Genomic DNA, 21,839 nt, shown 5'->3' with positions numbered 1-21,839 from the left:
CTCAAAGGCACTGTCGCATAATCATCACTGACTGAGATTTTTATGGAGGCTTGATGAGTAGATGGGAGGCAAGTGAGTTCAATCAACTGGGGAGAGGGGTGGCGCGGGGGAGGGAGCCACTGCCAGAGAACACAGCCATATTTTTGTATTCAGTCTCACGTTAAAAGTGTGCTAGTAAAAGTTTTCCTGTAGGACAAAAAGAAAAGTATTTTATAAGAGACTGTCAGACCTAGGTCTGGATGAAATGCCTGAAGTTTATGCTGGCATACTGGGTTAATGCAAAATGATTTATATCCTACAGAGAGTGTATTAAGTGAATGCTGGGAGCATAACGAGTCAGATGGGTTGGTGACGTGACAGCAGGAAATAGAGGACCAGCAACAATATAGCACCTCCCTCCCTGGTTATTCCCATTATGCCACACACATACTTCCATACACACCCAGAAATAAAAGACAAATAAAAAATATTGTAATCATTGTTTCTCAAAATCAATATTCATATTTACAGATGGATCCAAAGATCCATATACAATTCCATAGAATTAACACATAAATTTCATAGAACTTTTGGCAATAATATTCACACTGCTATATTATTGCAGTGCTAATAAACACTGTGTTTATTTTTGCTGTAAAATTGGGATTTTAATGGTTGAGACTGAATTCGTTATAGAGCAAGCCTCAAGTGGCCACTCGATGAACCGTTTCATTGGCTTTATGTACTAGAACAGTTTGTGGCAGTTCCGCATTAGCTTCACCCGGAAGTTGACCCTCGGCTTGCTCGCGTGCTCTACACTCCAGTCCAGTTGGTGGCAGCGGTGGCAGCTGTGCACATCACTGCATTAAAACAAAAGAACAAGAAGTAGATGGGGTGGGGGGAAACGAATAATAAGACCAGTCATTAGCAACCGCAACAACAGGACATACTCGCAATACGAAGGCGATATGCTAAACTTTCCGTAAATTCAAATTTTGGTCAGTTATGCAGATTTAATGTTTTTATTTCCGGCACATCCTTTAAGCTGTCTACACTGCTACTGGCCAGAAGGACTAAAGCCCGTAGACGCCGCCGCCGTGTTGACGTCGGGATTTCAGTTCAACTTTCTATTAAAAACATTTTTAACAGGTAGCAAGCCGGAGATGACCTGAAGAAAGAAACACTTACAACTTTGGTACGTATCTTTTTATTAAAATGTTAGCATTAGCCATTTTGTTCGTGGGCTTGTATAGCGTGAATAAATTAGGTCAGCTTAGTTATAGTTAATAAGTGAAACTACTGAAAAGTCACTTGCAACTTTACTTTATCTTATTGTGTTGTACGACGCGGCCTCCAATTTCACTTGAACGTAAGTCTTTAAAACGTTCGCGTCCATTAGAGTATGACACCTCAGACAGAGTCGGTATACTTTGTCCTGGGATGTATTTGTTTTGTCACGCGGCTCCTGGTTGTGTACGGGGTTATCTTAGACGGGACAGGAACTGCACGAATGTAGATGTCACTACTATGACTGTTTGATTTTAAGATACAGAATGAGGGGAAAAGAGCTCAATGCGTCCTAGTTGTGTTCACACTTGGACTTTAAGCTGGATTCACCAGTACGGATTTTAATGCAGAGTCTGCAGACTCTCATGAACGGTACTTTTGTCTGCCAGACAGCAGCTGCAGTATGTACAAATACCTGTTAGAGCTGTTTTTATTCACCTGTGTTTTCATTCCTGGCGCAGTCCTATTGAATTGTATTGTGTTGCACTGACACATGTTTTTATCAATTTGACAAGCCCATAGTCAGTGTGCTAGGCTAAGCAATAGCCTATAATTCATACAGTCCAGTTTAACATCACCACAGACTGCATCCTCCAAAATGATCATGCAGTTGAATCACCACCGTTCTGATGCTGTATCAACATAAACTGAACATTAGAAAAGTCAGAGTGGGACTGTCATATTAGAACACATGCGTTTTCACTGGAACTAATGAACTGGCAAGTGTGTGAACATTGTACACGTATAAACTTCATAATAATATGTGTACTTTCCAGTCCACCTAAGGCGATAAGCTTATCAACGCTAATAACAGTACAAGTTATGTACAACAAAAAGAAATCTAGAGCGTGATTAAAAGGAAATTATGACTCTAATGTGGAGAAAACATGCTGCATGAAATAAACCACACAGACATTGCATATGACGAGCACACACTATAAAATGTAATGTATTATACATGTAAAAGGAATAGAATATAGTCATTTCAGATAAACACAAGAAAAGCTTGTGGGGGCTGTCATTAGCTTAGTTGTAGTTTAAAGGGAACGTATTATGAAACACAAAACTGCAGGATGCAGAAGCAGAAGCAGTCATTTTCTGTGGTCTGCCTTCGTCAAAAATGCAATTCTGCTGTCCATTGACATTTGGCTTCGTCAAGTGAGGTCTCGTTAGAATCATATGCCAGTGCCACCCATCCGAGCTCAGTTCTTGAGAACTGCCTTTTTAGGGGGGACATTTTCTCTCAGGCGTCAACTGACTGCTTCTAAGTAACTGAGCAAAAATTTTCCTAAAAGACTGATCAGTGCTCTCTGTCTGTTCCAAAACTACAGACAAATGAAAAAATGCTTTTGTTCAGTGATTTTTTTTTAGCTGAGGTCATTTTCTATTAAGTTACTGACGTTACTTGCTGCAGCATCCACAGTAATGTGGCGAAATCATATTAGTTTGTACGCTGATGAACTCCATCTTATTGACATAAGAGTGAACTGAGTGCAGAGGTCTTTAGAGTGTCTCTTTTTATGGCAATCACAAGAAGTTTATGACTAAATGTGAATCACCCCCCCTGTCTCCTTCATGTAGCTGGTCAGCAGTTAAAGTTATTATTGTCTTTGACTAAGGTAATCAGAGGATAGCAGCGTTATTGTTGGCATGTTGCTCTGGAGGAATGATCGTGCGTTGCATCCATTTGTAACTTGTAACTTTGTAACATTCACGCATCCCCCGGAAGCAGTGTTGAAGAAAGAGAGTCAACAGGTTTGGCTTATCCTGTCTCTTTCTTTGACCTCAGACCTTCAGGACAATAAAGCTGAAGATGGTCTAGTGTGAGCATTTTTGGAGGCATGCCAAGATGTTAATTGAGCCTGCAACTGTGCACAAGTGGAAGGCTGGACAGGATGGCACGTGTCTGCTTTTTTATTTTATAGTCAGAGCAATAAAGTAGGTGAAGTTTACCACATGGAGACAATGAGAAAGAAGATGAGGCTGCGTTTCTCCGAGTCATGTGTCAAAACTTTGGATAATATTGTCACTGACCTCCACCGTCAGATCTGAGAATTCCTAAGGGAGGCCTGCGACACACACTACCATCATGTACTGTGAAAAACACCAGTTAAGAAAGCTGTTGGTTGGTGATGTCACTGTAACACAGTTGATTTTAAATGCCCTTAGTCTACTTAGTAATTTGGTCCATGGTGATAATTACCATAAGTACCATCTGCCGTACCCGCTGATAAATTGAATTGAACTCTTAATTGTAACTTTATGTGAGAATATACACTACATAAGTGCAACGTAAACTGGCTCGATTGAGATTTTCCTTTATTATCGGATCTTGAGACGCTTTTGTGTCGGAATCTTATTTAAAAAGAAACAAACTTCAGTATCGGCTGACACTGACCTTATTTGGTGCATTGTTCTAAATTACTATGACTGTAATCCTCTTTACACATAGAAAACTATGGGCCATATTTTGTTTATACTATTGTGTCTTCCTTCATTGAGGAATGGGGAATAAAAGGACTATCAGCTGAGTTTTTCTCCTGAACAAATAAGCAGGCCAGAATGAGAGAATGGAAACTTACTTGGTCCCGTAGGCACAGAATTCACGCTTTCAGTTTCCATTGATTTTCATATCATGCAAAAATCCATGCGTTGGCGTAATGTAGAATGGCAAATTTAGAAACACATTCTGGAAAATAGTTATTTTTGATGTCGGCTGCTGTTTGCATGTACTTGACTTTAACAACTGCACTGCGCAGCAGATGTTTTACGGCTGCTATGTTTGTGTCCGGTTAGATTTTATGAGTTTATTTCTTCTCAGTCAGGTGATGTGAGTTGAGAGGCTGCAGCTGAAAGTCAGGAGGATCATGGAGGACGAGTCCAGGCCTCTGCTGAGCTCGGAGCAGACTGGAGAGAGCCACTCGCACAGAGGCTCCACGGACTCGCTGGACTTCAGGACTAAAAGGTAGACAACTCTGAAACACTACACCAATCAATATGCACTAGTTACCAGCATTGCTCTTGTCTGCAACGTGACCTAGAATAAGTCTCTCCTGTGAGACAGAGCTGTGCATAGGTTCATGTTATTCATTAGATAGCTTGAAAGAGTTTTATGCTTTTACTAGAGCCCCAAACCACAGAGCCACCGTAAATAAAGATATAGCGAACACTTGAAAAATCAAGGTTTCCACAATTGTATTAATATGACTGAGTTCTGAAGGTCAAAATGTCATGTCATCCAGACCTGTTTTCAAAGCCACTTTGACAGTGAGAGTAATGCTACAATCACTGCTGATGCATGCATTTGACTATCTACATGTCTGTAGTATCTACGGTGTGTCTACAGTACCTTGGCCCTTTCTCTCGTTGGAGAGCTCTGAAAGAAGAGACACCAGTGGCAATCCATGTTGGTGCTTGCTTTTGAGATGCAATGAGGGAGGATTGGAGCAATTGGGGAAATTAAGAATTATACACAAATCTATTATATTGTAATAACTTTTTATAAAGTTATTCCTATTCATGCTTCATAAGGCTAATATAAGGTACTGTGGGACATAGATGCCGTAACATACGCACGTAACCTACGCACGTAACCTACACCGGTGCGAGCCATTTATACTTGTGTACTTGTCAGTCTGGTTCGCTCTATCAAAACACCACCCAAACGCTATTCACAATTATAAATAACTTGCTGAAATACAGTTATATAACATATTTTATATCTTTATATCTTTTTGATTAATGTGAAACAGGCTCGCCAACATGTGCTCAAATCAAGCTCTCGAATCTCACAGCACATAGGATTAAGCTTTAAAGCCACTCCTTGACAAAGCTATATATTGTATGTTAAATAGGTTTTCTCTGTACTCAGGACAAAGTCTCCCAACTAACAGTCTAGCATGGGCTGTGGACAGCTTACCTAGACCGTGCATGTTTCTCCTTGCTGACAGCGTTTGTTAGATAATAAACAAGGTGCTTTCTATGAGCTTGGCTTCCTGGAATTCACTTTGCGAGCAGATACTAAGACGTTAGCTGTGTGAGTGTGTATGTGTGAGTTTGGCACCACATTAGCATCATTCCCTACTGTATTAGCAGTTTGTGTGATTTTTAATCCAGTTAGGTATTTCACAGTGACCAACTAGCCCCCTAGCACAAAGCATCACAAGCACTCCCTTTCAACAAGCCACATACAGGTGTGTTTGTTTTATGTGAGAATTTCTTAACTCAAGCAAAGTAATGTGTGCGTTTGTATTTATGTTGGGTATAATTGAAATTACTAAAAGAAATTTCTTAATTACATTTTGATAAGTTAAATGTCTACAAAATGGTGAACAGTCCAAGAAAACATAAATAGATTGCTTATAGCCAGCTCTCAAAACTCAAAGATATTTTAAATGATATAAAACTTAAACATTTAATTGATTTTAGGATTAATTTGATGAATGGAATGCTGCTCAGAATGACCAGATTTTTGTCTGTTCTAGGCCTTTCCATGTGGAGCCCAGGAACATCGTAGCTGATGACCCACAGGAAAGAATCTCTGCTGAGGCTGCCATCCTCAACAGCAGAGTCCATTATTACGGCAGACTGACGGGCTCTTCTGACAGGCTGTTGGTAGGTGGAGTTTGTTGTTATAATCATAATTCACTTCTGTCCAATACAATTTCAATTGAGTTCAAGGCACAAACTATGGTGAGAGAATGACATGAACAAGTTCTAACCATAGACCTTATTAAAATCTTAAGCTCCTTAGATGTAGAGAGTGTATGTGCCTTCTGAACTCAAACTAGGCTGGATAATTTTGACTATTTATGTATTTTGAGTTTGTAAATTATTGGCCCCCCATTTCATTTGATGATTTTGCTTGAATGTCCTATGCTGTGTTGTTTTATGGTGAATGAACACACCACTTGAGCTGCTGGTAGTAATTTTGTTGTATACAGTTATGCAATGACAATAAAGATTCTGATTCTGATTCTGGTTGGACATGTAAGGGGAGCAGCCTGGTAGCTGAAGGCTCTGCCCCCTGTTATCCTTTCAGAAAATCTAGGAACGACAAGTAAGCCTGCCCTTTGAGAGGGAAATGCTCAATGTGGATAATAGGGTACTCGGATAAGACATGATAGAACTTGGAACTTAGAAGTTTAAGGAGAAGGAATTAAAATTTTGTTATGAAAATAGTCCAGCCCAGAAGTAACACACCGATGGACTATTTTTTTCAGCATCCCATTAAGCCGGAATATCTTATTTTTGACAATTTTGCATATGGTAATTTTATCCACTGGTAACTGTAAAGTGTAATTTATAGTACTGCGTTGATACCACGTTGAAGTTGAAGAATGTGGATCAACTGTTAGTTTCACTGAATTCACTGCAGCACAGAACATAGAAGACATCTGAGTAGACGGTGTGCGAGAGCCTGAACAAAGGAGAAATGTCTGTGCTTCTCCGGCCACTGAGTCATGCTAACAACTAAATGCATTTCAGACCAGTCACAGCTGCATTTATGTACTGCATTTAAGTCTAAGTGTAAAATACACGAAATATATTGAAGTCCCTAACATTATGTCACACACTTGAACACAAATTTCTTATTGTCTCAAATCATAGAACCCTGTGGAACTTGTGTGCATGTGGTCAACACCCCTAACCCAAAATAGATTTTGTCTGATTAATATGACTTAAACGACTCTAATGTAGTGAAGTTTGTTGGTAACTTTCATAAGGTTATGCAAAAGAGCCACTGTGAGCTAAGTAAAGGATTATCTTATCTTAATTTCCGCTGTAAGACAGATATGGAGAACTTTACAGGTCATTTATCAGATAAAATATGATAGCTCAGCTGCTGTCTCAAATAATATCTGAAAAGCAACCTCTGCATAAGCTAGACTGATAAGGTTCATTGTGTTTAATAATAAAAAAATGTCTCTTAGTCTGCCCAGACCTCTCCTAAACCTTACCTGAAAATCCACAACAAGCCATTTGGTTATGTATAAATCACCCTGTATTGGGTGATTAATTACTTAGCCACATGGTTTAACATTTGTAGATTTTAATTTCATAATGTCTCTATCAGGTAAATAAGTACTGTTAGCTTGTAAAGTGTGGGCATCTATTTGGGCATGTTACTGTACATGTGAGGACCTCATATTTACTATCTGTCTTATTTCTTTTCTCCAGAGTCCTCCAGACCATGTGGTCCCCACACCACAGGACATCTACGTCTACAGTCCTCTTGGGACAGCTTTCAAAGTGAGCGGCAGCGACCATGGCTCTAAAAACCCCAGTATTGTTACCATGTAAGCCCTGTCATTGTCAGCGAATAAATCCACCTGAGCTAACTGGTTTCTTCATGCTGAACGAATGTGTTTGACTGCTTTGATCACTTTACTTTTCTCTCCTCACAGATTTGCCGTATGGAATACAATGATGGGCACGTCTATACTCAGCATACCTTGGGGAATAAAGCAGGTGAATTACTTTATTTCACACACTTCAGGACCTAGACTCAAAGCACATTAAATTAGCCTGACAGGACAAATATAGAGAACTGAATAGTCAATGTTTACTTCATTCCTCCAGGCTGGTTTCTCTCTGGGCATCCTCATTATCATCCTCATAGGCCTGCTGATGTTGTACTGTTGTTACGTTGTCCTGAAATCACCAAAGACAATACGTAAGTGCTGCAATATTTTGTACTAAAATGTGAAACTAACAGCAAACTATTATGATAATGCTGGCATTAGTAGCAATTATATATAATAATATTATATTGTAATAGAAATTATTAGATCTTTTAGAGCCTGCCCTCTGCTGACTCCTGGATTTTAATTTGGTTTTCCAAGCACCTACAGTGGCAAAATCAGTGGATTGTATCGTGTTTTCTGTGTGCTGTGAAAGCCTATAAAAACTTTTTAGTTTAAACTAGTTGTGTCTTTCACCAAGAAGAGGCTTTGTGACTTTCTTGTATTTGGCGTTAGATTCATTTGGGCAGCGTGAGAATGTGTCACAAAGCCTTAAAGTGGGTGTTTCACACCACCTGCTTTGCACTATGAGAAAAATTTGGAATCACTAGTATACAGTTTAACCTGGGTCAGCAGAAAAAGAATGTTTTTAAATACAGATTTTTCTTGTACGATGGTCCTTTAAAATATTTGAAGAATTCCCAGATACGGAGTTTGTGTTTTAAGGTGTGTGTTTGAATGTATCTACATTCATCTTATGGTAAAGAAATGAGTTGCAAATTGACTCTTGTTTAGGCTCTTTTAGTAAATGATGGAATCCTGAACTTTGGTTGTGTCTGTTAACTAATTTCTATTATGTCTTTGCGATGAATATTTGTTGTCTGCATGTTTTCACAAAGGAGTGGCTCATTTAGCATGTCATTGCCAGAGTTCACACCTTGCTCCAGGATGCATACTGACACTAACCACTCCTGTTGGATGCATCAGATGTCAGTTCTTATGATTAGACTTGACTTGAGTTGAAATTCTTCCCATCTTGGGACCTGTTCAGACCTTACATTAAGATCCAAATCATGGAAAATGATCGCAAGTGAGCTTTAGGTAAATGTGTTCAGACCTGGCATTAACGTGTGTCTCCAAAATGTCTCCAGATCCGAGCTCTCATTTTCGAGCTCTGTATTCAAATAAACCCCGACATCATCTGGGGCGCAGTAGAATGTTTTACCAGCTGATGTCTCTAATGGATCTCTACTGCTGCTCCCGAACTGAGAACAGTGCTGTTTTATGTGTGTGTTTATGACTTCAAGTTATTATTTATAACTACACGCACCATAGTCTCCGGTAATAAAGACATTGGTGATTGAGGAAATAGTAACTTAACTACACACGACTCCTAATACATCGAAATGTCTGCATCAGTAATTAATACAGAATCACACTTGTGTACCCTTATTGAATACTTTCATTTGTAAATACTGTTTATACAGTTTATTTTAGTTAGTTAACAGGTACAAGGACAGAATATTTCAAAAGACTCTTATTACTAATGAACAGACATCATCTATGGTGGTTTTTCCTTTTCATACGATCATCGCATTTATAGTAGCGGCCGTTTGTTTTCTTTTGCATAAATTAGGGAAAACTGCTAATGCGGGTCACCCCTGTTGAGTATAGATAGTATTTATTGCGACTCAGGACGCATTGCGGACCCATACGAAATGCAGTCTCAGTGCGTCCTGGGGGTGTTCACACCTGTCTTTTACGTGATCGGATTTCCCAAATCCTAATGCAAGGTCTGAACTGGCCCAGATTCTGTCTCTGGCACGTACATTGCCCGTGCTGTAAGCGTCAGCACAGTAGTTTTTTGTTCTTTATAGATTTTGTCCTCCCACACATTCAGTTTAAAATAAAATGGACTTGAACGTGTCTCATCATTAATTTGACATTAACAGGTTTATGTGAGGATGGGAAGTGGGGGATAAAGGATATCTTTCTCACAGTTCCCAAAGTTTAGTGATTCCAAAGTAACAAAAGAATCACATGAAAGTCATCATTTTTAATGTCAGACATCAGACATCAGCAGATAATTTGTAGATAGATTAGACTAGATAACTTCCCTTGTGACGCTGTCGTAAACCGTGATGACATTGTCACACCGTGGTTCTTGTCTTCATTTTGTTTGGTCAGCACTTCAGTGTTTACCAGATGAGATGGTTTACTTTGTGTCAGGAACTGTTCCCCTTTTTCCTCCACGTTTTTCTTTTGTCATTATTTGTCATGATGTAATTTAGTTGGTTTTGTCTTGTTCTTTCCGTAGAGGTGTGTTCCACAACTCTCTTGGTATTACGTTTTTATGAACTACAGCCAAACTCTCTGAGTCTAAAAATGTATTAACTTGAATCTTAAGAATATATTATTTCAACTTTTACCTTTTTTTAAAAATCGAATGACCACTGCTATAATTTTTCTCTGTCTTCTTTTCAGCACACATGGACACATCCGACTGGGAATTCCCAGATGTTTGTAGCTTCTACTTTGGGAAGGTTGGTCGGTGGTCCAGCTTATTCTTCTCCATGGTGTCAATTATTGGAGCCATGGTGGTCTATTGGGTCCTCATGTCCAATTTCCTCTACAACACTGGGCAGTTTATCTTCAGTGAGTCATGGTGTACTTGTCAGTAAAAGAAAGGAAGTATTGCACAAATGTATAGTTCCTCTTTCTGGATTGTTAAAATTAAGAACGCCGCACATTAAAAGTAACGCATTTATTATAACATCATGCGTTGTCTGTACTGTGGCCACTTCTGTCTGTTCAAAGTGAGTCCATTTATAAATGTCTTGACAAAGCTGTTGCGTTGCTGTTAGAGACTAGTCCAATGTTTAAGTCCAATGTCTTCCTAGTCACCTCTTTTTTTTATTATGTGTAGCATCAAGATTTTAAATAATTAAAAATACTCTCCACACCCCCCTTTTTTAAGCAATTGTCAAACTTTATGCTCAGTAATCCTTTGGCTGAACAGGATAGTGTAATGTTCAGCATGTACCCAATGTTATGGTAATGGTAATGACTCACTCAGCTAAGGTGGAGCCATTAGTGGACATTAAAGTTGACGTAACCATAAAATGTATTTCAAGTTGCATCTATATACTTGTACTTTACTTTTTTATATTTCTAAAGCTGTAAGAGATTGAGAGTATCTCTGGATATTACCGGAAAAGACATTTGCTCTATGTGGGTTTTCATTTCAGAGTAGATTTTGGTATAGAGATTGCATTAATCGTCTTTTAAAAGAGTCCTTTTATGGAGACAGTGGGACATTTTTGGTTGTTCTTCTAAGTTTGCTTTTCTCTCTCCTGTCTGTAGACTATGCCCACAATGTCAATGTGTCAGATTCAGTATTTGGAACCAACGGTTCAGAGAAAGGTAAGTCAATTACAATATGCAACTCTGAGCCCGATTGAAGTTTTAGCAGTAGAATTTAATGCTATATTTTCAAAGATCTAGGACCACCTTCAGCAGTTTTATCTTTATCTACAACTTTTAAATTAGGCAAGTAGCAAGAATTTCCAGTTGATGGCATGTGTGTATGTTAATTCTCTGTTTATCTGGTCGCCAGTCATTTGTCCACACCCCAACCTTGACCCTGGAAAGAACCACAGCGTCAGCACGCTGTTTCTCAGCAGAGGAAATGATTCCTCTGACGACAGCTCTTTTGGACACTACTGGAATAAAACCAACACCATTCCCCTGTACCTCATCGTTCTGCTGCTGCCACTGCTCTGCTTCCGTTCAGCTTCCTTTTTCGCAAGGTTCACATTCTTGGGTAAGATAGCAATAGCAATGAGGAGTGGGTAAACATTTCTGGATAAGTCAGAAAGCTGAGGTGTGACACACAGTGTGTGCTAGTGTTTTTCTTCTTTTCTGCTTCAAAACGGCTACTTAATATTGTTCCACGTCACTCATCTATCTATTGTTGTGCCATTCCATCCAGGTACCATATCGGTGGTCTACCTGCTTGTGCTGGTCACTGTAAAAACTGCCCACCTAGGCTTCCACCTAGAGTTCCACTGGATTGACTCAACCCAGTTCTTTGTTCCAGGTACAGCACCTGCAATTTTAAAGCTTATGTATGTCTTTCACAGCAACTCAGGTATTCTTGCCCACATATTTATTATCAATTTCTTTTGGAAATTGCACTATAATTGGTGTGCTTAATCCTGGATCTATTGATGTAATCAGGGAAAGTATTTTAGCCCTATTGAGATAGGGATGCTGGTATTGGTCTGTCTGTCATTTGATGTCCAACTTCAAGACAAGTCAGCTCAATTGGTACTCACCAGATTGCCACACAGTTGGAAAGGGACATTTGAGTGTAAATCAAATGTCCCTTTGGGGACTGTGGAAATTATGAATAGTACAACCACTAGGGGAGCCATACTGTTGTTACAGATCTTTTTGTTTTGCAATAGAAAGTGTATCATTAGTTTGTCTGTTGTACTTTCAGAGTTCAGAAAGTTGTTCCCTCAGCTGACAGGTGTCCTCACTCTGGCCTACTTCATTCACAACTGCATCATCACCCTCATGAAGAGCAACAAAAACCAAGAGAAGAATGTGAGCCATACAGACCACTATTCTCATGCACAGCTTCATACACTGCAACACTGCATACCACTCTTCTAATCTGCTCTCTGCTCTCTTAATTCAGATAAACACAGTTTAATAAACACAAGTTCTTCTTGCCTGTTTCATCAGTGAATCAGCGTCAGTCATTGCAGCATTTATATTGTCCTAAGAGAAGGACAGAGTCTTCAGATAAAATATCAACAAATGTAGTCAAGACAAACCTCCTGTCTGTCATTGATTATTGACCTTAGGAAACGCAGTGGGTCAAGTGATGCACAACACTTAAGTGTGTTTTGTTGTTTTTTTCCAGGTGCGTGATTTGTCTGTGGCTTATCTTCTAGTAGGGCTGACCTATCTATATGTTGGAGTGTTGATCTTTGCTGCCTTTCCCTCACCTCCTCTCTTCAAAGAATGCATCGAACCAGTAAGGTTTACACTTTAGTTTTTATGTTTTAAAATGTATTTCTTATTTTTTTTAAGTGAACCCTTGTATTTGTTAGCTGCTGGATAATCCTCGCTCTTTTGGCAGCAGCAACCTCACTGGTTCAACATGACCAGATTCGTATAAAGTCTGGAGTGAACAGTTTTCTTGCTTTTATTCCATGTCATTTGTCTGGGTTAGGGTTAGGGTCAGGCTTAATGTTTGGACTCTATCAATGACTTTCCAAAAGGTTGATTTTCTTAGTCTGAATCTATTTCCTACCAGATTTACTTAGATGTTTAAGGTTATAGTCCTGCTACATCCTCCAGCCTCTCTTGGGTTTCATTTGATAGCCACCATGACATTTTCTTGGATTATACTGTGATAGACTTGTGTATTAATTTTTCCAGAGGGAGCAAAGTATCTATAAATCATGATACAGCCTCCCCTGTGCTTTGTGCCCTGCACTTTGCATAGTTTATACTTGTGCTAACAAAGCCTTCATATTTTTACACAGCGTAGGTAATCTCTAAAAATTATAACCATATTCAATCAGTATTTATTCTTGCTTGTCTTTAGATGCAGTGTGAAGAAATTAATTGAAAACTGGTGATTATTAGTTTTGACAGTGGTAATAATACAAGTAAGATAAAATAAGATAAAACGTAAAACGATTTGTCAAACATGACCACCTGGTGCTTTTCTCTTCCAGAACTTCTTAGACAACTTCCCCAGCAGTGATGTGATGGTGTTTGTGGCTCGGTTCTTCCTGCTGTTCCAGATGATCACAGTCTACCCCCTGTTGGGATACTTGGTGCGGGTCCAGATAATGGGTCAGATCTTTGGAAAACCTTACCCCAGGTAACATGTAAAGATGTCATATTTAATGTGTGAGAACCACTGGTTCCCAATAGAACCGGACATTGGACACACACAGATAAACAGTTTTTTTGTTCACACTATATCCCTCATTTGGATAAATAGAGGTGAGGTTAACAATTACTAAAATTACTAATTAAAAACTGCCCTTTGCAAAAATGCAGGTTTGAAACATATAATACTAGTTAAAGATTGGACAAACATATTTATTTAAAGGTTCTTTATACACTGCCTGGCCAAAAAAAAAAAAGACACCAAAACAAAAGGTCACACACTCTAATATTTCGTTGGACCACCCTTAGCTTTGATTACAGCACACATTCACTGTGGCATTGTTTCAATAAGCTTCTGCAATGTTACAAGATTTATTTCCATCCAGTGTTGGATTCATTTTTCACCAAGATCTTGTATTGATGATGGGAGAGTCTGACCACTGCACAAAGCCTTCTCCAGCACATCCCAAACATTCTCAATGGGGTTAAGGTCTGGACTCTGTGGTGGCCAATGTGTGAAAATGGTGTGTCATGCTCCCTGAACCACTCTTTCACAATTTGAGCCCCATGAATCCTGGCATTGTCATCTTGGAGTATACCCACGCCATCAGGGAAGAAAAACTCCATTGATGGAATGACCTGGTCATTCAGTATATTCAGGTAGTCAGCTGACCTCATTCTTTGGACACATAATGTTGCTGAACCTAGACCTGAAACTTTTCTATTAGATTCCTCAAAGTCGGGTTTAAAATAGCCCTATTTGACAGTAGTCATTTTAAAACCTCACCATTTTATTTCAAGAACTGCCTAAACAAGATAACTAAGGGACACAACAAAACTATGTTCAAAACCCACAGATCACTTTCAAGATGTTTACATTTTTCTCAATTGCTTTAAAGGAACTGACTCTCATTAATATTGCCCCAATGAAAGGCAAGCCATGAGTTACCTTTACACCATTAGAGTTACTTTCCCGCTGCACTTCTGACTGCATCAGTGCTTCCCAGTGTTCACACCTCATGACGATCTTTATGAAGCTGGTTAGGAGTATGCAAAGTTGTTATCAGAGCAAAAGGTAGCTACTTTGAAGAATGTCAGATGAATAACATAATTCGGTTTAACTATTAGTTTTGCTCATTACATACAGTTTTCTTATTGATTATTACACATTTTGATTTTTGAGCTTCAATCCTAAAAAACTAAACCCTTAAATGAGTAGATGTGTCCAATCTTTTTGTGTCACATGCACTGAATGTATCTTCTGTTCAACTGTATGTTAAATCTGTAATATATTCTTTTTTCCTTTGACTAGTCTTTGACCATGTCTTACCTTGATTGTCTCTCTTTAGTTTCTTCCATGTTTTGGCGCTGAACGTCATAATTGTTGGAGCTGGTGTTCTGACGGCGGTGTTTTATCCTAATATTGGATCAATCATACGGTATGTTTAAAACAATTTTTCTGTTTATTTCACATGAGATGTTATGGTTGATATTATATTGTGACTTCTTACTTACACTTTATAGGCTAAATTCAATTGTGTCTGTCTTTTAATTAGTTTTCTCATGCAACTTAACTCCAGTTGCTCTAGGCTAGTCAGAATGTAATTGCAGACATCTATATCAATAATATCAATAATCTAGACTTTAGTATGTCAAGTAGTTTGCCATTGTCACTGTAAATTCTTCACTGCAAGTTTTGCTTTTCCTGCCATTAGGGTTGTCTCTGGGATGCTGTAATGCTGCAGTGACTGCTCTGTACTGATGTTAACTTTCTGCCTGGCAGGTATTCTGGAGCGACTTGTGGATTGGCTTTAGTGTTCGTCTTCCCTGCCTTAGTCCACATGATCTCCCAGAGACAGCAGGGCCGGCTCAGCTGGCCATCAGCCCTCTTCCACAGCATGCTGATCCTGCTGGGCATTGCCAACTTAGTTGCTCAGCCTTTAATGTAAAGAGCAGTCAGTTAACCATTCAAGAAAGATCGATCAAAAGGCAGTTGATGGAGACTTCGGATGGGAGTCACTGAAATTCAATGGGGAACATTGAATGAAGTGCAGAACAACAGTGTGCATTATCCCACAAAAGTTATACTACAGCCTCCGGACAATCAGATATACTGTCTTTGTTATTGATATATTTCCGAGTAATAACAGGAATCTGATTTCTTGTTTTGACAAGTATATCTACAAGTATTGACAAGTACATGTATATTTGTCACACAGACAGGCCTCTGATAAAAGTTTCCTATGATACTGTTGATTATTCCTGCCCACACTGATCCCAGACATACACAGTTTTAAAACTTTTTTAGTTAACTTTAAAGTATGGGAATTGATAATTTTATATTAATAGCGTTATATTAAATTTCAACTTATATGTGTCAGTTGGCTCAGCAGCTCTTGGTTTTATGTAGCACCTTAGTGAATTTCAGCTCATTGCACAGCTGTCTGGATGCAAACTTAAAATTTGCTTTCACTCTTAACTGCTCTTCCAGCTCTATTTTAAGCTGCTGTTTCCACAGAAAAAAAAAGCTCTTCAGACCAACTCTGCACTACCTGCTCTAGGAGACAGACAAAGTTAGAGACTTGCTTGTGGAGTACTTTGCACCTGGAGAGACAGAAAGTGCCCTCAGACGACACCAAAAATGAGTGAACACTGTACTAACAGGTCAGATGGACACCATACCATACCATACCATACCAATACCAGTCCCGATGAATAACAGTGTTGATCATAACATGTGGATGCTGAAATAAGCAGCTGTTTGTGAACTTGTATGGTGATATTTTAACTTTGTGTTCACACTAATTTCTACTGCCCCCAAGTGGTGAGAAAAAGAAGAAGTTACTGCAGGTTTAAATGTGTTACATGTGATTTGCTGGAGCTGGATTTTACAATCACTAAGAGCTGTATATCACTGACACCAGGGAATCATGTGATTATGCAAACTGTTTATATGTTTTTGAAGCCTCGTCTTTTAACTTTTATGAGCGGTGTTGATTTACATGTTTATGTGATGTTTATTTTCTGTGCCCAATGAGTTCTTACTAATTGTAGGATAAATAAAGGGAATGTGTGTGTGAAAAAAACATATCAGCCTATAAGAACTGTAGTTTCCTGTTGACGTTTAATCAACTTGTAACAATGTGAAGAATAATTTTGGGTTCACTGGGATTTGGGAAGAGTTGTCCGTTCAAATGGATCTGAAAACACTTTGACCTTATTGTAAAGTGGTCACAGGTCAGGAAAACCACAAAGAACAACAGTCAGAATCACAAGTAATGGCACTGTTCATGACACCAGTATGGGAACTGTTTGCTTTATAGACAGGCAGGAAAGCAGCGAGAGTGCAGAACTGCAATGCAACGAAACTCCTGTGCCTGAATCACCCCACCTTTAACTCGGTTAGTTTATAATTTATAAGCCCACATGGTGATGCCCCAGATTTCTCCAAAAATCATACGTGTTAACAGCCTCTACTTGCAGCAGGGCTCCCTGATGACCAGGTTTGCTGGCACATATTTGTGAACATCTAGAACGATGCAGTAGTAACGGTGTGTTTAATCAGGCTGTGTGTCTGCCAACAACTTTTGAGTGACTTTCTCTAAAGGAATGTGATAGTATTGCAAACGTGGCATTGTATTATTGTCATATTCTCATTATTGTAAAATGCTTAAATGATGTCAAACAAGCAATCTGAGTCGCTATGTTGGTTATAATAAAGGTATGAATGGTTGATTCCAGGATATTTGTCTTGAACTCTGCTGGATTAAAACCAGATACAGTGTCCCTTGAGCATCCTTCCTAATTTACACATAGAGGTGTTTCAGTATTCAATATGAAATGTTCAGCCCCCTTCATACTTGAACACTTTGTTTTGTAGATGTAATTTTATTTAAAATAAATTACCACTGTATCATTAATAATCACCTAATAACCCTAAACGACAAAGTGAGAAACATGTTTTAGGATTTTTTGCAAATTGATTAAAAATGTAAAATCAAAATGTCTAATTTACTAAATTATTCAGACTCTGCTGTGTCACTCTGTACTGTGTGTTGGGCATCCTGTTTCCTTGATCTATAACTTGATTCTAGAATCAGGGATGAGGGATGTGACCAGGGACACAACAGTCCTCTATTAAAAGGATGGATGTCCGTCTCAGCTAGACATAAGTCACTGTGGGTAAAAGCAACATGACTGAATTTTCCAAAAGGCTGAGAGCATAAGGAAAACTAATCTATGATTTGATGAGTCTGTAAATGAAGTTTTTGGGGCAGAACGGCAAGCATTATGTCCAATGATGGGCCTTGACTATTGAAGAGAGAATGAATGCAGAGATGTTCTTTAAGAAAATCAACATTGTGCCTGGGTGGCTTCAGGTCTGTGCCTGTCCTTGAGTAGCACAGGCTTAAACCCCACAGAACACCCAAGGAGAGAACTTGGCAGTTCACACATGCTTCCCTTTCAATCAAATGAAGCTTCATAAACTGTGCCAGGAGAAGTGGGGTGAACCACCCAACGTTTGGTGTGTAAAGCTTGTAGAGACAACTAGATATGAAGCAAATAATGATTGTCATAGCTATAGAATAATGACACCACTGATGTTTCAACTGTCATCACTGCACGGAGCAAGCGTTCCCCTTTTTGCCCAAGTTGTCAGTGGAACAACAACAACTGTACAGTAGTCAACAAAGAAAAAGAACTGTATTGTCAGAAGGGACAAAAAAAAACATGGAATAGAAAACAGGAAGAACAGCAGGGCACACTGGGAGAACTCCAGGACTTCAGTTGGCATTAATCCTAGATAATGTCAACTGAAGATTGTTATCTAGGACCTAGATAATGGAATTTTTGTTGCTGATTGCTGGTTGCTTTGGACAGTTTCCAGCCTGATAGCGGTAGCCTTGTTGCTAACTGTGCACCTTGATGCCAGAATGTGAAGCAGGTTCTACAAGGAAACTGGTGTTGCTAGCGTTAGCCATTCAGTCAACCTGGTGATCTAGCATGGATGGAGAACATATTTTCCAGTTTGATTGCTTTCTTCTGTTGACCTCCTGAGTGAGTCCATCCCAACTCACTTCTCCGTACAGCAATGCTGTTTATAAATGTGGCGCTTTGTTCATTTAAATAAAGTTGGGTCATAGTTTCCACACCAAAACAAAGATAGAAAGGCAACTGGCATGCTGGGTAAGAAACAGAATTGTAACAAGGTACACTTAACCATAAAAACCAGCTTGATATCAGTTTTTTGCTATTTCATTAGACATGTAGTGCTCTCCAAAAGTATGCTAACAACGATGTGGAATGTGACGTCTTTGCCATTGCATGGAGCAATTATCAACTTTGAGTCATCTGTTGAGATTGCACAAAACTATACCAACATGGAGACAGCTTGCCCTTCCTCTGTATGTCGATTACAGTTGTAGTTGGATTAAAGTTTATTTATTTATTTATTTATTTTACGGTTCTCGGTTTGTCAGACCGGTTGTCACAGCAACATATTTGAAAGGTCAAACCCATTTGGGAGCAGGTTTTATTAATTGTAAACAAGATTAGATGAAAACACCCCCTCCCCACCCCCACCCCCCAATACTCCCATCCCCTAAAAAGGTAGCTCATCTGAAAGGAAAACAAAAAAGGTCACTGAGAACCATATCACAGGAGCTGAATATGGAGCACAGTGGCGTGCAAAGATCTGAAAGAAAAAGAAAAAATGGCTACAGTGGGTAACAGAAAATGACTTGGGCTGTGAAGAGCCCAAAAACAACTGAAAGAGGCGTCATCGCCAGTCTTGTGGTGTGCACATGTGAAAATGTCACAAACCACAGTGCATAGAGAAAGATTTGGACAGTAGAATTACGCGGGCTTTGAAAAGCCAAAATTGTGGCCGTGGTACAGGGAAGCAGGGAAACATGGAAGAGGTAATATTAACCCCTAGCCATGTAACACTGGCTCACACATCTCAGCTGATGATGGAACAGATTATGGCAGCAGCAGGATGAATGAAAGTGTAGATGCACACTTTTTATCTAACTATGTACAAAACAATTCCCCCAATCTGATTGACTGGATTCTTCATTGTGCAACAAACCTATGACCCAAAGCCATGCCCATCAAAGCTTAGATCAGTGACAAAAAAACTTAATGCTCTTGGATTGGCATAGTCAGTCACCACATTTCTATCCAGTCAGCTAGTTGACTGAGGTCAAGGCTAGCAAACCAACAAACCGGCTGGGTTAGCCAGATGTAGCATCATATTATGGGAGTGCTCCTCTGCACAAAGAGAGGGAGAATGCAACCCAATTAGAGCAGCTAGAGAAGCAGCTTAGGGACCCTAAGGTCGCAGGTTCACCTCCCACATCCCTATGGGTCCCTCAAGCAAACACCTAACACCCAAACTCCCCAGGCACCGCATACGTAGCAGGCCACAGCTCTGAGTGTACTGACTTGAGGCGAGGCACACCCAGTGGCGCCGTCCAGAGTCTGGCCAGTTAAGACACTGGACAAAGCACGGGGCTAGTGGACCAACTCAGGAGCTGGGTCACACAGAAGAGAGGCCAGAGCGTAAGACAGCCGACAGACACAACATTGTCAAGAGCTACGCTTTGCGGTGGGGGCAGGAGGAGACAGAGAGACTCAGTGTTAGTTAAAGAAGAACTGGCAGATTAGCAGATTAAAGCAGATTAGCTTTTGCCTGGGTCCAGACCTTTGCCTCTGTCCATTCTACTGAGTTCTGGCTGAGCAAATATTTATTCAAGTAAAAAATAAATAAGCTTAAAATGCAAAGGTTTGTATAAGTGAAAGAAAAGGTATGGATGTAGTGATATATATTAGGTGCCTACTGTAAGGGGAAAAAATAGAATCACAAAAAGACAACACTGGACGCCTGGCGTGGAGACAAGCACCGTGTTCCATGGCAGAGTTAAAGGTTTTCAGGATTACAGCATCTCCTCCTGAACTCCGCCCACAAGAAAGCCTTCAAGAAAGCAAGAGGGACAGTAGTTTTTGTAGCCTGTCCCAAAGCCCCATGAATTTTTCACACAAGTGAGTAGGTTGTCTCATCGTGTACTTCTGCTTGACAGTGTAAAAGGCACGAATGCACAGGCTTGTGGTAAGGCAGTCTCTTCATTCATATTTTCATCTGTACGTTTTTGGTAAATATGTATATAGGTAATATTTTAACTTATACAGTGAGGACATGGAGAACCTATGGACCCAGATACAGATTCAACCTACTTAGATATAAACTCAATTGATTTATTTTATTTATTTATTTTGACTTTATTTAGTTATTTATTTATATCCTCTCACATTTTACCCCCCTCCTCCCCCCAGTTAAAGAGGGTGAAAATGCTGAGAAGTTAATCAATATGCAGGTCACTAATTCAGAGGCCTGACAGGAAGTCCTCTCCCACAGATACCATTACTGGTATTAATTCTGTCTGTGGATTGGAAAGGGTCACAGCGGTGTCAATGTTCAGGGTGGCGGTGACCTGACCTTTCTGACTGTCTTCATCTGCTTGAAGCGTGGACTCCTCCTGAAGACTTTGGACTGTCCTGTTAGCCCATTTGCCAGTGTGGTTGGGGGCTGGGGAGATAATAGTTTTATTGGCGGTCTGGGGGCTTTCTGTCACACTTGCATGCTGTTAGGGGAAGTGTGAGATTTGGGATCAATAGCTCCGGTTTACCAGTATTAGAGAGGACAAACTGAAAAAACTAAATACATGTTGGAAATGTCTGAGGGAACTGTAATTATTTGTGAGTATATAATTGCGGCTAGGGAAATGACTAAACATATAAACCATTCAGTTTATTCATTTCTTGGTATTTAGATTACATTAAAAATAGGTTAACTAAAATAGTGTTCTGATTTATGTGTTGGAAGCAGGAGAGATAAATACTAAAACAACAAAAATGAATCTGATCTGAAACAAATACTTTCTTTAATTTTTAAAATTTTAATTATTTTCTTTTTATTCTTCTCATTTTTTACATACATCTATGGACATGTACATATATCTATATATACAGTATATAAATATATATATATATATCAACATATATATAGATATATGCTTCTTATTATCATCTGTGCTATTATGTTATTACATTAATTAATGCAGCTACTTGAGAAGAGTAGCACACAATGGCTGCATCCTCTTGGGGCGGCTCATATGTCTGCTTCCTTGGCTC

General features: G+C 39.3%; 1 protein-coding gene across 2 annotated transcripts; it reads left to right on the top strand.

Moving 5' to 3' along the window:
* The first annotated feature begins 845 nt into the window (after positions 1-845).
* On the top strand, positions 846-17,379 carry slc38a9 (solute carrier family 38 member 9). 2 transcript variants are annotated; one of them, XM_084572802.1, is made up of 15 exons: positions 846-1,174; positions 4,088-4,231; positions 5,751-5,880; positions 7,447-7,565; positions 7,674-7,737; positions 7,849-7,942; positions 10,215-10,385; positions 11,094-11,153; positions 11,347-11,553; positions 11,722-11,829; positions 12,235-12,341; positions 12,664-12,777; positions 13,487-13,635; positions 14,996-15,085; positions 15,430-17,379. In XM_084572802.1, exons 2-15 carry the CDS (start codon positions 4,134-4,136, stop codon positions 15,593-15,595), a joined length of 1,677 nt encoding a protein of 558 aa, XP_084428928.1. In that variant the 5' UTR covers positions 846-1,174; positions 4,088-4,133; the 3' UTR covers positions 15,596-17,379. The 2 variants fall into 2 exon arrangements, with proteins under 2 accessions (XP_084428928.1, XP_084428929.1); XM_084572803.1 differs by lacking the exons at positions 846-1,174; positions 4,088-4,231 and having other exon boundaries at positions 5,754-5,880; positions 7,447-7,518.
* The last annotated feature ends 4,460 nt before the right edge of the window (positions 17,380-21,839 follow it).

The sequence above is a fragment of the Chelon labrosus genome (assembly GCF_963514085.1).
Source record: "Chelon labrosus genome assembly, chromosome: 22".
NCBI classification, from domain to species: Eukaryota; Metazoa; Chordata; class Actinopteri; order Mugiliformes; family Mugilidae; genus Chelon; species Chelon labrosus.
This window is presented reverse-complemented; position numbering and strand designations above follow the sequence as displayed.